Source organism: Bos javanicus, chromosome 1 (genome assembly GCF_032452875.1).
Source record: "Bos javanicus breed banteng chromosome 1, ARS-OSU_banteng_1.0, whole genome shotgun sequence".
Lineage (NCBI taxonomy): Eukaryota > Metazoa > Chordata > Mammalia > Artiodactyla > Bovidae > Bos > Bos javanicus.
In genome coordinates, this window is record NC_083868.1 from 120,240,396 (window position 1) to 120,258,759 (window position 18,364).

At 36.4% G+C, this 18,364-nt stretch overlaps 1 protein-coding gene across 1 annotated transcript; it reads right to left on the minus strand.

Moving 5' to 3' along the window:
* Nucleotides 1-16,011: 16,011 nt before the first annotated feature.
* LOC133254731 (high mobility group nucleosome-binding domain-containing protein 4-like) lies at nucleotides 16,012-17,740 on the minus strand. Its single transcript, XM_061428947.1, has one exon. It carries the CDS (start codon nucleotides 17,549-17,551, stop codon nucleotides 17,279-17,281), a length of 273 nt encoding a protein of 90 aa, XP_061284931.1. The 5' UTR covers nucleotides 17,552-17,740; the 3' UTR covers nucleotides 16,012-17,278.
* Nucleotides 17,741-18,364: the final 624 nt, after the last annotated feature.

Sequence of the window (18,364 nt, forward strand, 5' to 3'; positions counted from 1 at the left end):
AGAAGGAAAAGAGAGAGAGACAGAAAACCTATTTGAAGAGATGATGGCTGAGTACTTCCTCAACCTGATAAAAGAAATAGACAGACATTCAAGCCCAGGAAGCACATTGAGTCCCAAATAAGATAAACACAAAGAGACTCAAACCAAGACATCATAATTGCAATGTCAAAAGTTAAATATAAAGAGAGAATTTTAAAGTCAGCAAGAGAAAAGGGGAACCCACATAAGATTATCCCCAGAGAGGGCATGGCAATTCCCTCCAATATTCTTGCCTGGAGAAGCCCATGGACAAAAAAACCTCGCAGGCTACAGTCCATGGGGGCACAAAGAGTCAGACATGACTGAAGTGACTGAGCATGCATACACACACATAAGATTATCAGCTGACTTCTGAGCAGAAATTTTGTAATGCAAAAGGGAGTGGCATGACATATTCAAAATAGTAAAAGGAAAAAAAAAATCTTATAACCAAGAATACTCTATTTAGCAAGTTTATTACTCAGAACTGGAGGACAACTAAAGAGTTTCCTAGACAAACAAAACTAAAGGAATTCTTCACCACTAAACCAACCTTATGAGAGATGTTAAAGGGATTTCTTTAAACAAAAAGTAAAAAAGAACACAACTAGAAATATGAAAATTATGAAAGAAAAAAAATCTCACCAATAAAGGCAAACATATGGTAAAGGTAGTAGATCAACCACTTGCGTGTGTTAGTCGCTCAGTCGTGTCCGACTCTTTGCAACCCCATGGGCTGTAGCCTGCCAGGCTCCCCTGTCCATGCAATTCTCCAGGCAAGAATACTGGAGTGGGTTGCCATTTCCTTCTCCAGGGGATCTTCCTGACCCAGGAATCGAATCCAGGTCTCCTGCATTGCAGGCAGATTCTTTACCAACTGAGCTATGAGGGAAGCCAACCATTTGTGTAGCTGTATGAAAATTAAAAACAAATCTAGTAAAATCATAGATACCTAAAATTAGTCAAGGCATACACAAAATAAGATGTAATATGATATCAAAAACATAAAACACAGCAGGGGGTGAGGGAGTACAAATTAGTGCTTTTAGAATGTGTTCAAACTTAAGAAATCATTATCTTAAAATAGATTGTTACATACATAGCTTACTTTATAAGAGCTTCATGATAACCACTAACCAAAAACTGATAACAAATACACAATGAAAGGAAAAGAATATAACACTAAAGAAAGTCATCAAAACACAAGTCAAGAGAGCAAGAGAGTAAGAAAGAAACAAAAAGAACAACAAAAATAACCAGAAAATAATTAATGAAATGGCAATAAGTACATACTTGTCAATAATAACTTTAAACGTAAATGATTAAGTGTTCCAATCAAAAGATGTGAGGTGGCTGAATGCGTAAAAAGCAAAAAATGAACCAAAAACTCCCTTACATAGTTATACCTATCCTTCTCAAAATAGTCACGAAAAATTCATTAGGAAGGAACACTTCCAGATTATTTTAAATAATGCCAAAAAACAAGCAAACTGACTAAAAAATGGACAGAGGACCTCAGCAGACATCTCTACAAAGAAGACATAGAAATAGTCAACAAACATATGAAAAAAATGCTCAACATCACTACGGTGAAGTCGCTCAGTCGTGTCCGACTCTTTGCAACCCCATGGACAGTAGCCAACCAAGCTCCTCCGTCCATGGGGTTTTCCAGACAAGAATACTGGAGTGGGTTGCCATTTCCTTCTCCAGGGGATCTTGCCGACCCAGGGATCGAACCCAGGTCTCCCGCATTGTAGGCAGACGCTTTACCGTCTGAGCCACCAGGGAAGGCCCAACATCACTAATTATCAAGGAAAACCAAATCAAAACCACACTGACCTTAACACTGGTCAGAATGGCTACCATGAAAAAGAACACAAATATCAAGTGTTGGTGAGATTGTGGAGAAAAGAAAGCCCTGGTACACGGCTGATAGGAATGTAAATTGGTGCAGCCACTACAGAAAACAGGATGGATGTTTCTTAAAACACTAAAAATAGAACTAACATATGATCCAGCAATTTTACTCCTGGGTATACCTCTGAAAAATCCAAAACAACAATTCAAAAAGATACACGTACCCCAATGTTCCCAGTAGCATTATTAACAATTGCCAAGATATGGAAGCAAACTAAGCATCCATCAACAGATAAATGGATAAAGAAGACGGGGTATGTATATACAATGAAATACTATTCAGCAATAAAAAAAAGAATAAAATCAGAGTATAAATTGGTGGTTGCCAGAAGAGAGAGTGATGAGAGATTGAGTGAAATAGGTGAAGGTGATTAGGAAATATGAATTTCCAGTTATAAACTAAGTCATGGGGATACAATGTACAGCATAAGGAGTACAGTCAATAATACTGTAACAATTTGTATAGTGACGAGCGGTTACTAGACTTACTGTGGTGACCATTTCACAGAGTGATCACTACACTGTACACCTGCTGCTGCTGCTGCTTAGTCGCTTCAGTCATGTCCGACCCCAGAGACAGCAGCCCACCAGGCCCCCCGTCCCTGGGATTCTCCAGGCAAGAACACTGGAGTGGGTTGTCATTTCCTTCTCCAATGTATGAAAGGAAAAGTGAAAGTGAAGTCACTCAGTTGTGTCCGACTCTTAGCAACCCCATGGACTGCAGCCTACCAGGCTCCTCCCTCCACGGGATTTTCCAGGCAAGGGTACTGGAGTGGGGTGCCATTGCCATCTCCAATTGTACACCTGAAACTAACATAAAATTGTATGTGAACTATACCTCAATTAAAAAATAAATATACAAAATAATTAACTGGATTTTTGGATATCTTCAAAGTTATTGACATTCACCAAAGGAGGGATAGACATATTTTGAAATAATGATATTTTGAATTCTTAGTGGCTTGATGTTTTCTTCAGATAAACTTAATTCCTTCATCAACAAGGATTGGCTCTATGCAAAATATTTCCCAACACATGTTGTCAGCACAGATATGATCTCTGAATGGTACACTCAGATATTCACCTCTATTTTATATTTCCACCAAGATGTATGAACAGCTTCACTAAATTCAAAATAGAATTCGTGGTCTCTGCTGCATATCTTCTCTCTCCTCCCTCCAAATACATTCTTTTCCTTATTCTTAAGGGTTACCATCATTCTGAATGCTGTCTCAATCTATTGATATGCTCTGCAATCCTCGGTCTCATCCAAGATGAACCATTAAAAGAAAAAAATAACACAATTTAGAGTCTGGTGCCAGTTAAAAGGTGTATATCTACAAGTAAAGGGATATCTAACCAAACTGACTAAACAGTGAGGGATTTATTATTTCACATAAAAGTGTGAAAGTATAAGTCCATTCATAGGAATTGGTAACTAATCATAGGACTTAGGACTTAGAACTTGGGTGCCTACCACAAGGTTCCAAGGTTAGTTAGGGGAATACTTAGGAACCTGGAAAAGAAATGATAATTTGTGTTCATCTACAGCCTACGCAACTGTAATTAAACATGAAATTTTAGTCAATGACAAATCATTTTGAAAGTTAAAATCTTGATGGAGCATTCCATTAATATCCCCAGCCTATTAACTTTTCCATCAATTTTATTGTCATTTTATAAGCTGGGATTTGGAGTTGTTTGGGACTTGTTTTCTCGCCTCCTTTTTTGGGGGTGGGGAATATGTCTTAGACTCCTAAGTGAGTGGAGGAAAGGCTGTGGTTCCAGCAGGCATGACTGAATTTCAGAATTGTTTCTATAACTGGAGGGAGAATTTGCTTGCAGGTATTCCAGGCCATAGCTCTCTGAAAGTTCCTCCCACATGGCTTGCTTAGCTCTTACTTTCATTTTGTATTAAACAAAAAGTCATCTGAGGGCTATTTAATGCTCTGGTTTGTGTGTTCCAATACCAGATAAAAGTTAAACAGATGAACCATTTGGGGGGTAAGGATTGGGAAATCCAAGGCTGCTAAAATGCTTTAAAGTTTCAAAATGGTTTTGTTTTTTTAAACCCATTTTCCATGTTCCAGCAGCTGTGGGTTTTCCCAGGGCTCCCCCTGTGGCTCAAAAGGGAGCTGCTTAATGCTTAACAGATGAGCCAATTGAGTTTTTAAATGCAAAATTAAACTTAAAATGCACAAAGAGCACAGGGGAATGCACAGCCAAGAATAGGCTGAAGGAGGAGCAGGAGCAGCAAGCACTGGGCTGTGGGGAGACACAGCCTCTTCTACTGGAAGCAGCAGCCAGTGTGAGGAGGGCACAGGCACATCCATCTTTTCATCAACCCTCAAACAGGCTGCAATTATACTCCATCTTGCTCAGACTTTTTTTGATAACTACTTTCTTTAGATTTATTTATGTAGGTCTATTTTTCTTTAGGAATAGAAAAAAAAAGGCAACAAGAGATAGATGGATGGACTCCAGAATACAAGGCAAGTGTGTTTTGATCTCCAACAGGTTTGTTCTCTCAGTGATGGTGAGAAAATTTGGTTCTCTCAGTATTATTTTTCCCCTTTGGATCTCTAGATACTTTGCCTCTGGGACCCCAGACACTCAGCAAATCATCTAGACTCTCCGAACATTCAGCTTTGAGTGCGAGGAGCCAGGATGATTGGGGACATTTTCTGGGACAATTTGCCAAGTTACTGAATGAACTGTTTTATCATTTACCTAAGTATTTGAACATAAGCAGTGGATTTGATGTTTAAAATCAGAAAACAAAATTGCTAATTTTGAAAAAGTCATCTTTGATTCAAGACAAACTACCTTAACCCCCTAAAGAAAAAGATCTTCATGTTATTGGTGTGTTTTTATTTAAGAGGGTCCCAACATCAAGACCAAAATTCCATGGATTACCGTTTTTTTAGTGGAGGTGATGAAACTGTTGAATTCCCAATTTCAGAAATCTTTTGGGAAGTCAGTTTCATGATTCCAACAAGTTTTTCATAGCATTCATGTACATTGGCATTCTAGAATGGGATATGATCCCAGTGAGGCCCATCAGACCACATAACCTCCCAGATTTCTGGCACCTACCTACCAGAAGCATGAATTCCTTAGTGTGGGAGGTGGGTCACTTGGTGTCTAGTGTATTTTAACTGCATTTAAGGAATATTTATGATAATCTCAAAATTGCTGAGAAATGACAAACCCATTGGAAAACTTACATTGCTCAGATCTTATATTCAGCTTTTAAGCTAGGAAAACACTTTTGAAGAAATAATTCTAGTGGGTAGTAACCAAAAATCCTGTTATCATGCTGGCAAGAACTTCCCAATAGGATACCAAGAAGAGGATACTAGAAAGTTTCAAGTTCACACTTGATATACCACCAAATCCAGCAATGATTAGTGAAGTAACAAGATTTAACAAGCCTAAAAAAAGGCACAGGCATATACATATATATATATGTGTGTTTATGTGTACACACACACACACACACACACACTTCAAACCTTGTCTAAAGTTGCTATTAAATTACAAATTATATTTCTTGGGCATTTTTACTTCTTTCAAATTCTCAAAGTAAATCTTACTATTTTAGATTTTGAGAGCTCACTCACTTCTTGCTAAAGAGATCAAAACAAACAAACTGAAACAAAAACCCCACAATCTAGGTAGCAGACTGTTATTTGGTCTCAATCTTCCTTGTAAAACTTGCCAACTCTGGCCTCATAAATATTTTACCCTGATCATTTAAATTTATAGGGTTGATTATAAAAGGGCAACCTCTAAAAACTAGATTCAGGGTGAATAGTCCTACCCGTATTTGTGTATTGAGAGATTTATACCTCTTAGGTAATCAGATTCACTTGACTACATTGACTACACCCAGTCTTGTCAGTTAGCCTGAAGGAAAGATACTGATGAGGTTGGGCTCCTGTGAAAGCAATCATATGGTTAATTGCTTTAGTGTGAACCTAGCCATTGTGATTAAAGCCTAGGACTTGTGTTTAGGTAGAGCAGAGTGTCCATGCTTCAAGGCAACTCCTTGGCAGATCTAGTCCTCTCCAAGCCTTGAGAAAATGTGCTGGGACATCAGTATATTTCCCCAAGGACTTACAGTGTTTGGAGGATCATTCAATCATTAGATCATATTCAAAGAAGCTGGGTTAATTTGAATAGGTAATCATTGGATCACAGATATTTGTTACCTCTTTGAAAGTGTGACCATCAGAATGCAGATTTAAATAAATAAGACTACATTCAAAACTTAACGTATTACGTGCTGGAATTTAATGTGAATTCTGCTCATCCCAAAGCATCTTATACCTGTCATCTAATGATTATATATACCTATATACTACTACTGGTGCACTTTTCATGAACATAAATTAAAAAGACGATCTGCTCTGCTTTTTAATAAAAATGCTATGGATTATCTTTTCCAAATACCAATTTTAGTAATTTCTTACAGAATTTAACTAACAATATTTAGGCCATATGTTAATATGGCCTAACATACACACATGTACATATGTGTGAATACATAGATTAAATTTAATGCACAGAAAATTTTCAAAGTTTAAAAAAATTTTTTTCTCTTTTTGCAAAATTACATGGAATCAAATCAATATTTTTCCTCTGAAGTGAAAGCCTGGCTTCAAAGTTCACTTTTATAGAGAAATTGTAAAGTATTAAGCAAGTAGAATATAAGCTTTTTCTTTTTTTTAATTACCCAACATACTTCTGGGGCTTTCACAATCGGAGGTTTACATGAATTGATGCATTAAAAAAAAAAAAAAGAAGAACAAACAGCTATGTTCCAGCAATTCAAATCCAAAACCATTTTGAGTGGATTTTTAATATACTCAAGGGAGTCACACAAGGGTAATTGATGATGACTTTGAATTACCTGCATCTTATTTATTTTAAAATCTATTCCCTAATCTGTTACCATATTATAGATAATAACATCATTCTGTCAGTTGTAAAACAGAGTTTTAAAATAATGGAATTTTACTAATTTAACTGTATCTATTGCCTCTCTATAACCTCATAAGAAGGGATTCCTGTATATAAGGTATTTTAGAAACCCTACTTTCTCAGGAATAGCAGCAGTTATTAAGACTTACCATTTTAAAAAATGCAAATACAAAAAAGGGGACATATTATGGTATAGGTATAGGGCTACCTCATCATTTCGTATTGTTCTCCAAATAGTTGCCTTCATTTTCAGGGTGGATTTCTGAATGTTAAGAGGGGATGCATAATGTGCAGAAGCTGGGAACACACAAGCCATGTTCGGCACATAGATTCTTTGTAGGAAAAAATGTTACACAAGGCATGCTGCATCCAGAGCTTTATTTGAAAAATGAAATCTTATTTTTTGACCAGCTTGACTCAATATTACCTACCATTGGAAGAAATTTGCTCCTAAAAGGGTTAAATATTAAAATCAAATGGAAAGTAATAGAAACACATAACCTCTATTCCCCAATGCAAAAATCAAATATGCAAATATGAAAATGAGAGGACTCTGCTTCTTCCCCTTACACAACTGATTAAATTGTCACTGCTGGAGATTACATGGGGTTTTATTCCCTTTACAGCCATATTCAATTGGACAGACTGAAAAATATATTGCCACAGACGAGCCCCACCACCTGGGTTCACTGTGCTTCCAGTTGCCTGTAGAGGTCTTGTCCAAAACTTTGCAGCCACCCCTTTAAAAAAAAGAAAAGTATGAGATATGATCATTCATGATAGCCTGGATGATCTCTGAAGTCCTTTCCAACTTGGAGATTCCAATAAGACAAAAACCCCTCCTCCTATTTACAGATACTAGCCTGCAGTTTAATTCCCATGTAACAAAGCCTTCCTTTTTCTATTGATCCTAAAGCCACTTCATTCATTTTGCATGAGATTTTCATTTTTCAAAAATATCAGAAGCTCTTCTCTTTCTGTGTTTGCCCTTTATTTCCTACCTGATGGATACATTCATTTCCTGACTTATCAGTTTTGACACAGAGCCTGCTCCCACCCCCAATGGTTCCTTCCAGGTGGAAATCTTTGCTGCAAAAATTGGACATAGAAACAGAAGGATTACCTTTGGTTCTCTGACGTCTTCCCACGATTTGGAAATGGTTCTCGCAGTCTGTCTGGATGTAATAGAAGTTAGTACTCAGATGATGTCGCCTGCCTGTGTCACTCGGCACTGCGGGCTGAGTAGAGAACTGCCTCCAGCTGCAGTCTAGGGCCTCAGGATTAAGGACGCACAGAACTACTTTGTTAATGAGATCGTTTCTCTGGTGCATAGAGATGTAGCCCTAAGGACAGAGAGATTTAACAAGCCAAAAAGGTGGTAGGGTGATGTTTTTGAATTGAAACATTCAAGAGAAAAATAACAGCACCAAAAAAAAAAAAAATTGTAAGCAGATGCTTTCTTGTAAGAAAAAGTGAACAGGAATATCTATTTGCCTTTAGATTTGTGGTAGAGTTACATGTGTTACTTTGCTATAGAAGTGAGGAATAGATCCCCAGAGAATTTTTAGATGGCTTGTTGTGTGGCTGGAGATATTTTTGTTGCTCTTGTTATTTTATTCGTTCAGCCAAATGACACTTAAGAAGATTTTTAACTAATTAAGATCTCTGCTGTATCTGTTGATATAACTGCAATTTGAAAAATTTATCTTCTCTGATTGGATGAATGAGTAAACAATAAATGTCTCACTTCTAGTATCCAGATGGGTAAATTTATAGTGAAATCAAGTGATGTCTCCCTGCCCCAAACCCAGAATTCCATATGCATTTTAAAACACAGACATATATTATGCTTAAATGCATTCTGTTTTAACTTGGGAATTAAAAAAAAAAAGAAAAAAATCATTGCTTTCTCACACTAGTATGCCTTTTTCTTTTAGTAAATCAGGCTCAATTCAGGTATCTTTTGCTGTCAAAATTAAATGCACAGTTGTATGTTCCACTAGCTTGAACATACTCACACTTCAACTTTTTCTTTTCTGTTTGCTTTTTTCCTGTTTTTCCCACGTTTCTTTATTTTTCTATTCTTTTCTATTCTAGACTTCCCAGAGTTTTTGTTTTATCATATTGTTCTCTTCACATTGCTCAACTGCTTTTTGATAAAAGTTCCATATTTGATCTAATTTTCTTGGTTTTAATTTCCCTATAGTTTTATATTGTTGCTTTTCTTTCTTTTTTCTTTTTTTTCTCTTCTCATTGTGCTTTTTTTTTTTTTTTTCCTGAAAACACCATTCCAAAACTCAGAAGAGTCAGAATATAGATAAACTTTGCTATTGAGTGTTCTTACATTTTCCTATCTTGGTTCAATACCATCTTTATTCCCTCAATCACTTTTATTGACCATTTTTAATCATCTTTTTATCTTATCCTTCTGTTTCATTTTTCCCTTAATGCCTTAATTTCCCAGGCTTCTGATCTCACTAAAATGTAATAAGCATTTATTCCTTAATATAAGTACTGCCTTCCTTGCAACCCTTACTACAACACTGTGAGGTAGGTTTTTATCTCCATCTGATACAAGGGAGGACAGAGGCCTAAGGATTAAAGTACTGCCTTAGGGCCACACAATAACTGTGATAGCAAGTACTTGTTCCTAGAACCATCAGGCACCAAATCACCTTCTCTTTCAACTAAATCCTATTGAGACAAAAAAATCAAAAGTACGTTTGTTTTGAAATTCTGCTATGTACAGGGGAAAATATATACATGCTTACTTCACTATTTGTATGTACTTATATTTGAAATTATTAAGTAGAAATTTACTCCTTATATCTTCCTTTTGATAACACTGTGTAGTTTTCTTGGTGATTTCAGAAAAAGACGCTCTAAACTCAAATTACTATCTTCAACAAAAATTTTAACTAAAACTAGGTCCAAGTCTTCTTTGTACATATCCCAATTCATTAACACACAGTTGTAAATATAAACAGTAAAAGCAAGTTCTTATTAGTAAAATAAACAAGAAATGGCAGCTCTAGAAGCATGAAGTGACTGTGTTGTCTGCAAATCCATTGCTTTATCATATCAGCCTTTCCAGTAATGACATCAGTGATCAAATATGTTTTTACAGTTGTCAAATAGTGGATCAGACATTTAATTCCAGCTTGCTTGCAGCTGCTTTTCCCCATCCTCCCTTCCCTGTATTATATTTGCCTTTTGAGAGAATTATGTATTCCTTTATGTTCTTCATTCAGATTTAGAAACTCTCATACTTCTTGCTATGATAATGGGATGTAGGTATTATTCTCAAAGCAGGTCAGTTTGCAAGTTCCATAAAGCCACCATTTAATCATTGCCACCTCCTTCATCTTATTCTTGCAAAGATAATATAAATATGTATATACACATATATATATATACTTTTAAGAAGCAGACACTTATATTTGATATTCCATTTGAGGTAGAAACTCTCATACTTCTTGCTATGATAATGGGATGTAGGTATTATTCTCAAAGCAGGTCAGTTTGCAAGTTCCATAAAGCCACCATTTAATCATTGCCACCTCCTTCATCTTATTCTTGCAAAGATATTATAAATATGTATATACACATATATATATATACTTTTAAGAAGCAGACACTTATATTTGATATTCCATTCGAAGTCTCTAATTTGCTGCAGCTATTGCCATGAAGAAAGTTATATTTCTAGACTTTGGACAAGAGCTTAATAAAATTCTCTTTGATGAATTACAGTCCTGAAAGCTGTTCTTTTATTAAGCTGCAATTAATATTTGTACCTAGCAGTCTCCTAAGGAATAGCAGAAATAACAAAGTTAGCAACTAGCAGATCTGAAATAGCTACAGAGTGTTTTGACCACAAAGATAGGATAACAGTAATGCAGTAATTAACAGGAGAGACTGGGAAGTAAGAGAAACTTGACCTTGAACTTTAGCTCTACCATTTGTACCATTATGGCTTAGGCAGGTTACCTCGTTTTTCTCAACCTCAGTTTCTTTATCTGTCAAACGGGGATAATAATGCCCAAACCTCCAAGGGCTATCAGAAAAATTCAATCAGGTAATGCACATAGAGCATTCATGACAAAGTTTGGTGTCTAGTAAGTCCAGCATAAAAGATAGCTGATAGTGTCATCATCTTTTATCACCCTTATCATCGCTACACAGTAATTGAAAATTGACATCCCTTTTTCTCTCAGCACCATGTACTGAACCACTCAGTCACTGATCCAGCTTATGAGTAGTCTTTGAGGTCTGAATATTTTCTTGTTACTGTTTCCCCCACACTAATAATAACTTTGTGTATAAGATCAAGCTAAAACATGAACTAAATGAAACATTCATATGCCAGCACTTCAGCATACATCATAGTGTGTGGAATTCATATCTATTGGTAAGTATTTGAGTATAGTCCATATAAGGCTCTCATGTTGCTATGTCAACTTTTACTGGTATTTAATTTCCTGAATAAAAATTCCCAAGACTAAACCTAATGTCTGGCAGATAGAAAATACTCAATAAATTACTGATAAAATGAGCTGAACTGAACCTATACATCTTATCAGCCTTAGGAAAAACCTAAATTCATTAAGGGTAAGCTTTATTCATTCATTTGTACAAACATAGATACCTTCATTCATTCAATAAAGCAATTGTTATGGGTCTACAATATGACAGGCACTGCTCCCAAAATAATCCTGCCAAGGGCACAGGCCATTTCTTTCTTTACATGACTCTATCCTTTATACGTAGCACAATGTGTGGCATATGAGAGGTGTTGGAGAAACATTTGCTGAATCAACAAATTCTATTTTTGGACAGATTGTCTTTCAAGATACATAGGAACAGCCTGAAGAACTGCATGATGAAAACAAAAACAACAAGCCGATAGTAATAAGATCCATCTTTCATTACTTACCAGGCTAAGAGTAATCAGAACTTAAAAGTTTGCTTCAAAGTTTCACTACTATAAGCCAGTATGTTTTCAATGGTGTCTGTCAGAGTTTTCGTAACAACAGTTTCCTAATCAATAGTTTTCCCTTGAAATTAAAAAAAAAAGGTAAAAAAAAAATATAGTGAGAGCTATAAACAGCAATATTAAATATACATTACTAGGAAATAAGTATAGATTAATAAATCTAATTATTGCTAGTAGGAAAGGTCCAGGTATACCAAATTTATTGGAAGTCCCTAAGAAGTAGTATATTTTGGTGAGAATCATAGAACTTTATTACTTAGATATCAGACTCTCACTCTGATTTTTACAGATGGAAAAGTAAGACTCCAAAGAAGTTCAGAGAACCACCCAAGGTACTTGGAGCCAGAACAAAGGTCCTGATCTCTGATATTTAAGAAAATAAATGATCTCACCACTATATCACAAGACCTATTAACTATAAATGCTAACATGGATAATTCCATGAATAGTGACACTTTAAATTATCTGTTACACCTTGAAAATACTAACCATAAGCAGAAAATGTGCAATAAAATATTCAATACGCTATTGGTGTTGTTTTCTGTAAAAAAGGTTTAAAAATAATAGAAACTTCAGTTGTTCAAGCATAATGTTCAATTCTATTCAATTGAGTCCCTAAATCCAGATTAAGAGCAGAGTAAATTCCAATGGGCATGCCTTTTTTCCCCCTAGCCATTCATATTGAATTTTAAATTCACGTTAGCAACCGCCTATACAATATTGGTGGGGTGGGGAGAAGGAGGGAGTAAGATTAGGGGTGGTGAACAAGTTTGTGAATAGACATTTGCAATTTAATCTTGGAAGATGAGACTTTTGCAGGGTTCCTATGTCTAAAACATCACACAGATTTGCCTGCAAGTAGTGATTTGAAAACATTAAGAAATATTCAAACTTGGAAACTACTCTTTACAAAGTAATCATCCAAACAGTAACAAAAAAAAAAAGTTATGATCAGTTCTATAGTAAATTTGTTCATTTGGAAGAAAATGGCACAGCTTTGGGGGTGCTATGTATTTATAATATTGCTATACAAAAGAAACAAGGGGCAGTTATGTTAATTTCACAGAAAGTGATCACGTGGGAGAGGAATAATTAAGCTTTCATTCCTAACTATATAGTCTTTACTTTGCTATTTAACTGGATGGCATAAACATTCTTGAGAAATGAATCTATCTGTATAATCTTCTACAACATAACTGTGAAAAGTGACCTGGGAGGACCAGGATTGAGGCTTTAAAATGAATGAATAAGCATGTGTAATTATTTCTTTGGGATTTATAACAACATTCTTGCTGTTAACAAATATAAATGTAACATTTACTAGGAAATAAGAGACTGCAGACGGAAATAAACAAACCTAGGATGTAGTTCATCTAAGTAAACACTGAGGTTATAAACCTTCAAACTCAAATATCAAGAGCCCTGCAAATTAATGCTACACACAATAGACCCTTTGGAAGCTAACTTAATCCACCCCCCTTAATCTACATGAGGGCCCTGCATAACAATGCAGGAGCTGGGTTTCCATTAAGAGTTTCCTCTGCAGGCTGTCAGCTGTTTGAAGAAATAACAATTTCCTAGGAATGAAAGCTTTTTCAGAAGGTTCCCACTGATGTGTAATAAAAGTGACTTTCCTTTTTTTTTTTCCTTCTACTTCTTCCTTTTTTTCCCGCCCTTCAGATGTAACTTTGTAGGGAGAAAAGGGGTGGACTAAGGCCATAGGCCCCCTACTAGCTTACCTTACTGGATTATCAGTGCAGGTGTTAATATAATTGAAGGTGTGGTAGCAGATACAACCCCCTAATAGCTTTTCCTATATGGAGATTACCTAGGTAGAGAATGCCGGAGTACCTGAAGAATAGGCAAGTGAGTACCTTATTAACATATCACCATTCAGCGGCAGCTGCATATGCGGAAGAAGAAGAAGAAGAAAAAAAAAACCTTTAAAGAGCCTATTCATCTACGTTAATGGGCCCATTGCACAGCACATTGTGTGAGAAATTAAGTCTCTGGCTGTGAACTTCCTGTGCTGTGCAAGCTGCCTTGACTCTTTTTTATTGCTTCAGTGTTATTATCTCCTCCTGGAAATAAAAACAATCATGTTCTCACATTTGAGAAGCCCAAACATTCTGAGATAACAAACTGGAGTTGCTGGTTGAAAGTTCCTTTTGTTTCCCTTATTAAGTGAAAAAATATGTATTGAAATTAAAGCGACCCCCAAATTTACATCAAAGCACATCAAATTAACTGAGCTGCCCAGAGAATGACAAAGTTTTCCTTCTCTTTTTCTTCTAAAATATACAGTTAAATTGCTTTCCTGGTTATGATTCCTTTTCTAGAATTAATTTTTGATGACAAAATATGTTAATGTATTCAAATCAGACATGATTTTTTTTTTAATGTAAAACTGGCAAAAGACCTGCCTTACTCCTAAAAGATAAGTATAATACCTATTGGAAAAATTAAAATAATTGTATTTATCCTCAACAAACAATTTTAATTTCAAGACAGGCTTGGCCAACACTTCAAACATGACAATGGAAAAGTTAATCTAAGATTAATCCTCCTTTGAGTCTAGATGAATGCCTAAAATGTTTGTTCCTGTCTTTTTCTTGACTGCTGCAAGACTACCATGTAAACCAACATACATTGGGCATGAAGACAAATCCTCTTCAAAGGAACAGGACACATGTCCATCCTTCTGTGTGCATGTTACATCATCATGATCACCATGATCATCATTACCAATCTCATCGTAAAATAAAGAGCTAATGATCAATACTACTTGATTACAAGCAATTAACAGAGAATTTCCCAGTGCAATTTAAAAATATCTAATTTCCTTCAGATTTGAGACTTTTTCAAGTTAACCTAATATGGTTTACTATGTAGTGGGTTTAATGAGTATGAAAGGCAATAAAAAGCATACTGTAATTCAATCCGTGGCTTCACTGTGCCAGTGGCCATTCTGTCTCTGCTAGCACAATTGGTCTGGACAGAATAATTGTTATAAATAACAATTATTATTTATTTATAAATATTTATAAATAATTATTGTCTGCTTGTTTCTAGGTTTAGCAGTCATAAATTTTTCCTTTAAGAATATAGCAAATCAGTCAAAGATGAAATGTAAATTTGCATATATCCAAGATGGATGGATATATGAACCCCACAGAGTCCATCAAGGAAATTCTTAGGGTATTAAAGACTAGATTGTTTGTTAGATTTGGTTTCTTTTCTTAAAAAATAAGTAAATAAAATTTGTAAAGGAGAAAATAGTCAAATAGATTCTTCTGTGAAGGATATGATGGCAAAAATGATCATTCTGTACAGTAAGATCAGCATCGATATTTGAAATAATGTACACCATCAAGCCTTTTCCCCAAGGATGGGCAAATTTTCCAAATTACTGCTTAGTAAGTGGACTTCCCTGGTAACCCAGTGGTAAAGAACCTACCTGCCAATGCAGAAGATGTGGGTTTGATCCCTGGGTCAGTAAGATCCCTTGGAAAAAGAAATGGTAACCCATTCCCAGGTATTCTTGCCTGAGAAATCCCATGGACAGAGGAGCCCAGCAGACTACAGTCCATGGGATCACAAAAGAGCTGGACACAACTATGCAACAGAGCATGCATGCAATATATTTATTTGAAGCATTTGTAAGAGGTGAATCTATTGCTCTGGACTCAGTTGCTTGAGTCCCAGTGCGATGTCTATAAAACGTACATTTTGATAGACTTTGGGAGGGACTGCTGCCTTTCTAGTGGCTTCCTAAAGAGAAGACCTAAGAGTACAGTAGAATAAAACTTGACTAGCCACTCCTTGCTTAACTAGTTTATATTTCATGTTGCTTCATATAGACTACTAGATAAAAATACGTTTTTTCTAGCTTGAGTTGCCTCTTTCAGATTTTGCTATTTAGAAACCCCCTCTTTTGTAAGGTATCTTTTATTTTTTTTTAATGGAGAAAATAATAAAACTTTATTGAAAGATATTTTAAAAGACTAAATAAATGGAAAATTATACCATGTTCATGAATTGGAAGACTCAACATTATAATTAATCTATAAATTCAATACAAATCCAATAAAAATTTCAACTTTTCATCTGTTTGATTTGAAACTTGTCAATCTAATTCTAGAAGTTGTATAGAAAAGTAATTGGCTAAGAATAGCCAAGATACTCCAAGGAAGAAAAGTTTGTTGATGTTGAAGGTGGAGGTGAAATTGTCCTGAGATATCAAGACCTTTTTCTAAAGTGATAGTACTCAGGATTGTATAGTACTGCCACAAGTTTAGACAAATTGACCAGTGAGTCAGAACAGAAACCATCAACAGACTCCCCCACCCCTCCACACAAAGAAAGTTGATTTATGAAAAGAGTCAGTGTTATAGATGATTGGGGAAAGAATGAACTTTTCAGAAAATGGTGTTGGAACAACCACTTACCATATGGAAAAAAAACATACTGAGTTACTATCTCATGTTTTTGTAAAAATCAGTTCAGAGAGGACTAAAGACAAATGTGAAAAGCGAACTATAAAACTTTTTAAAGGCAATAAAGAGTAGCTTTATGACTTTTGATTAGGAAATGATCACTCCCCTACCACGAAGCTAACTTGTATCCAGCTTTATAAGAGACTTTCCAAAAATAGTTATTTCCAGCAGGACATGGGTGACATTCCATAACATCTTACAACTTTCAAACTCCCCTCTCCAAAAAGTCAACAAAGTCTGTTGCTGCAATAAACAGGAAAAATTTTCAAAAAAGGGTGATTATTTCACATGAAGCATTTAAGAGATTTTCACAGGTCAACTCTGACATGGAGGAAAGGAACTAAAAACTCCAGGATTATTAATGAGATGATCCACAAACTACAAACAGGAATCCTGATTCTTCTAAGCAACACCATCTTGATGTCATCACCAGAAAGCCTGAGTATTGTTACTTGATGCAGCTGATTCTAGGGGTGTCAAGGCCATATCATGACTCCTGGTTTCAGGAAGTCAAAAATGTGCTGATGACATCAAGAAAGGAGAAGACATGAAGTATTTTTTCTCCACACAGTAAGGCTTCTGAGCCATAGTGGCTGACATGCGTGAATGTCAGAGAATCTCCCCCGGGAACCAAGAATAATCTTCAAATAGGAGGATAGATACTTCTATTTCCCCTCATTTCAATCTAGCTTCTGAAACATTCTACCAGTGGTTATTTGCCCTTTCCACAAAAGACAACAATGAAGTATCTCGTGTGCTAACAACATAACTTAAAAAAAATCTACATTTTTATAAAATTTGATTTAAAAATAGTATTTCAAACAGTAGAGTCACTAGAAGTACAGAGCTATCAAAAAGGTACACTTCATTTGGCATCCCCAGGGCCTTCTGCTTTCTGTGACTGGACTGTAGAGGCATCTCCGTTTTTCGCAGGGTTGTTCCCATCCTTGCCGACTTCTGCTTTCCCCTTTCTCCCTTTGGCCAGCTTCTCTCCCTTCTTTGCAGGGGCCTTTTTTGGCCTGGGCTCTGGTTTTGGAAGGGCAGGTTTAGCAGACAACCGTGCTGATCGCCTCTGTGGCTCATCCTTCACCTTCCCTTTGTCATCTTTAGCATCTCCTTTTGCCTTTCTCTTGGGCATGGTGGCAGCAGCGCTTGGCAGCCCAAGGGGTTCTTCTGTCTTTCTCACTGTTCCTAGAAAGATTTCCGAGTCTCGCGGCCGTCCGAGGGGCACGGGACTCCCAGCTGCCGGCCTGCAGCGCCGGTGCCCGGGGCTGAGGCAAGGCCGTCACGGACCGTAGGCTGGCGAAAAGACGCCCGGAGCTGGGCGCTGCCGGGAACAGGAAGGCCAGTCAAGGCCTGTAAGGTATCTTTTAGAAAACGAACATTTTTTTTACACAAAATACCCTCTAACTGGGGTGAGGGCTAACATTTTATGTAGCTTTAATCTGTTGTTGGGGGTACTGAAATACCAAGGAAGAGCTGAACAGTACTATTTTCTACAATACGGTAGCAAGTGATATCTCAGAAATCATGGAGATCAGTAATATAAAGAAGGGCTAAAAAAAATTGAACTACTTTCCTTAAAATAATTCAGATTGATGGGTCATTCACAGTCCTGTTAACACATAACAACTGTATGCTCCAGGTAATTAGGATGACATTGTTGCCAGCATAAAAGTGACATCAGAACCTGTTTTCATTGGCATTGGATCCGCCAGCCCTGTCACCTCTGACTGCCTGGTCCCACATCTATTAACCCTATTGATTGGGAGTCCTGCTGAGCCTCACCAGAAAACTGCTCCTTGCTGAAAGCTGGAGTGGATCAATCCTGAACCATGAACAAGAATTCAATAATACAACACAGTACGACGTTTAACCATTAAGTATTCCTTAAAGTAAATCAAATTACGGACCTTGCCATAATGAAGATCTTTTAAGATTTTGAGAAGTC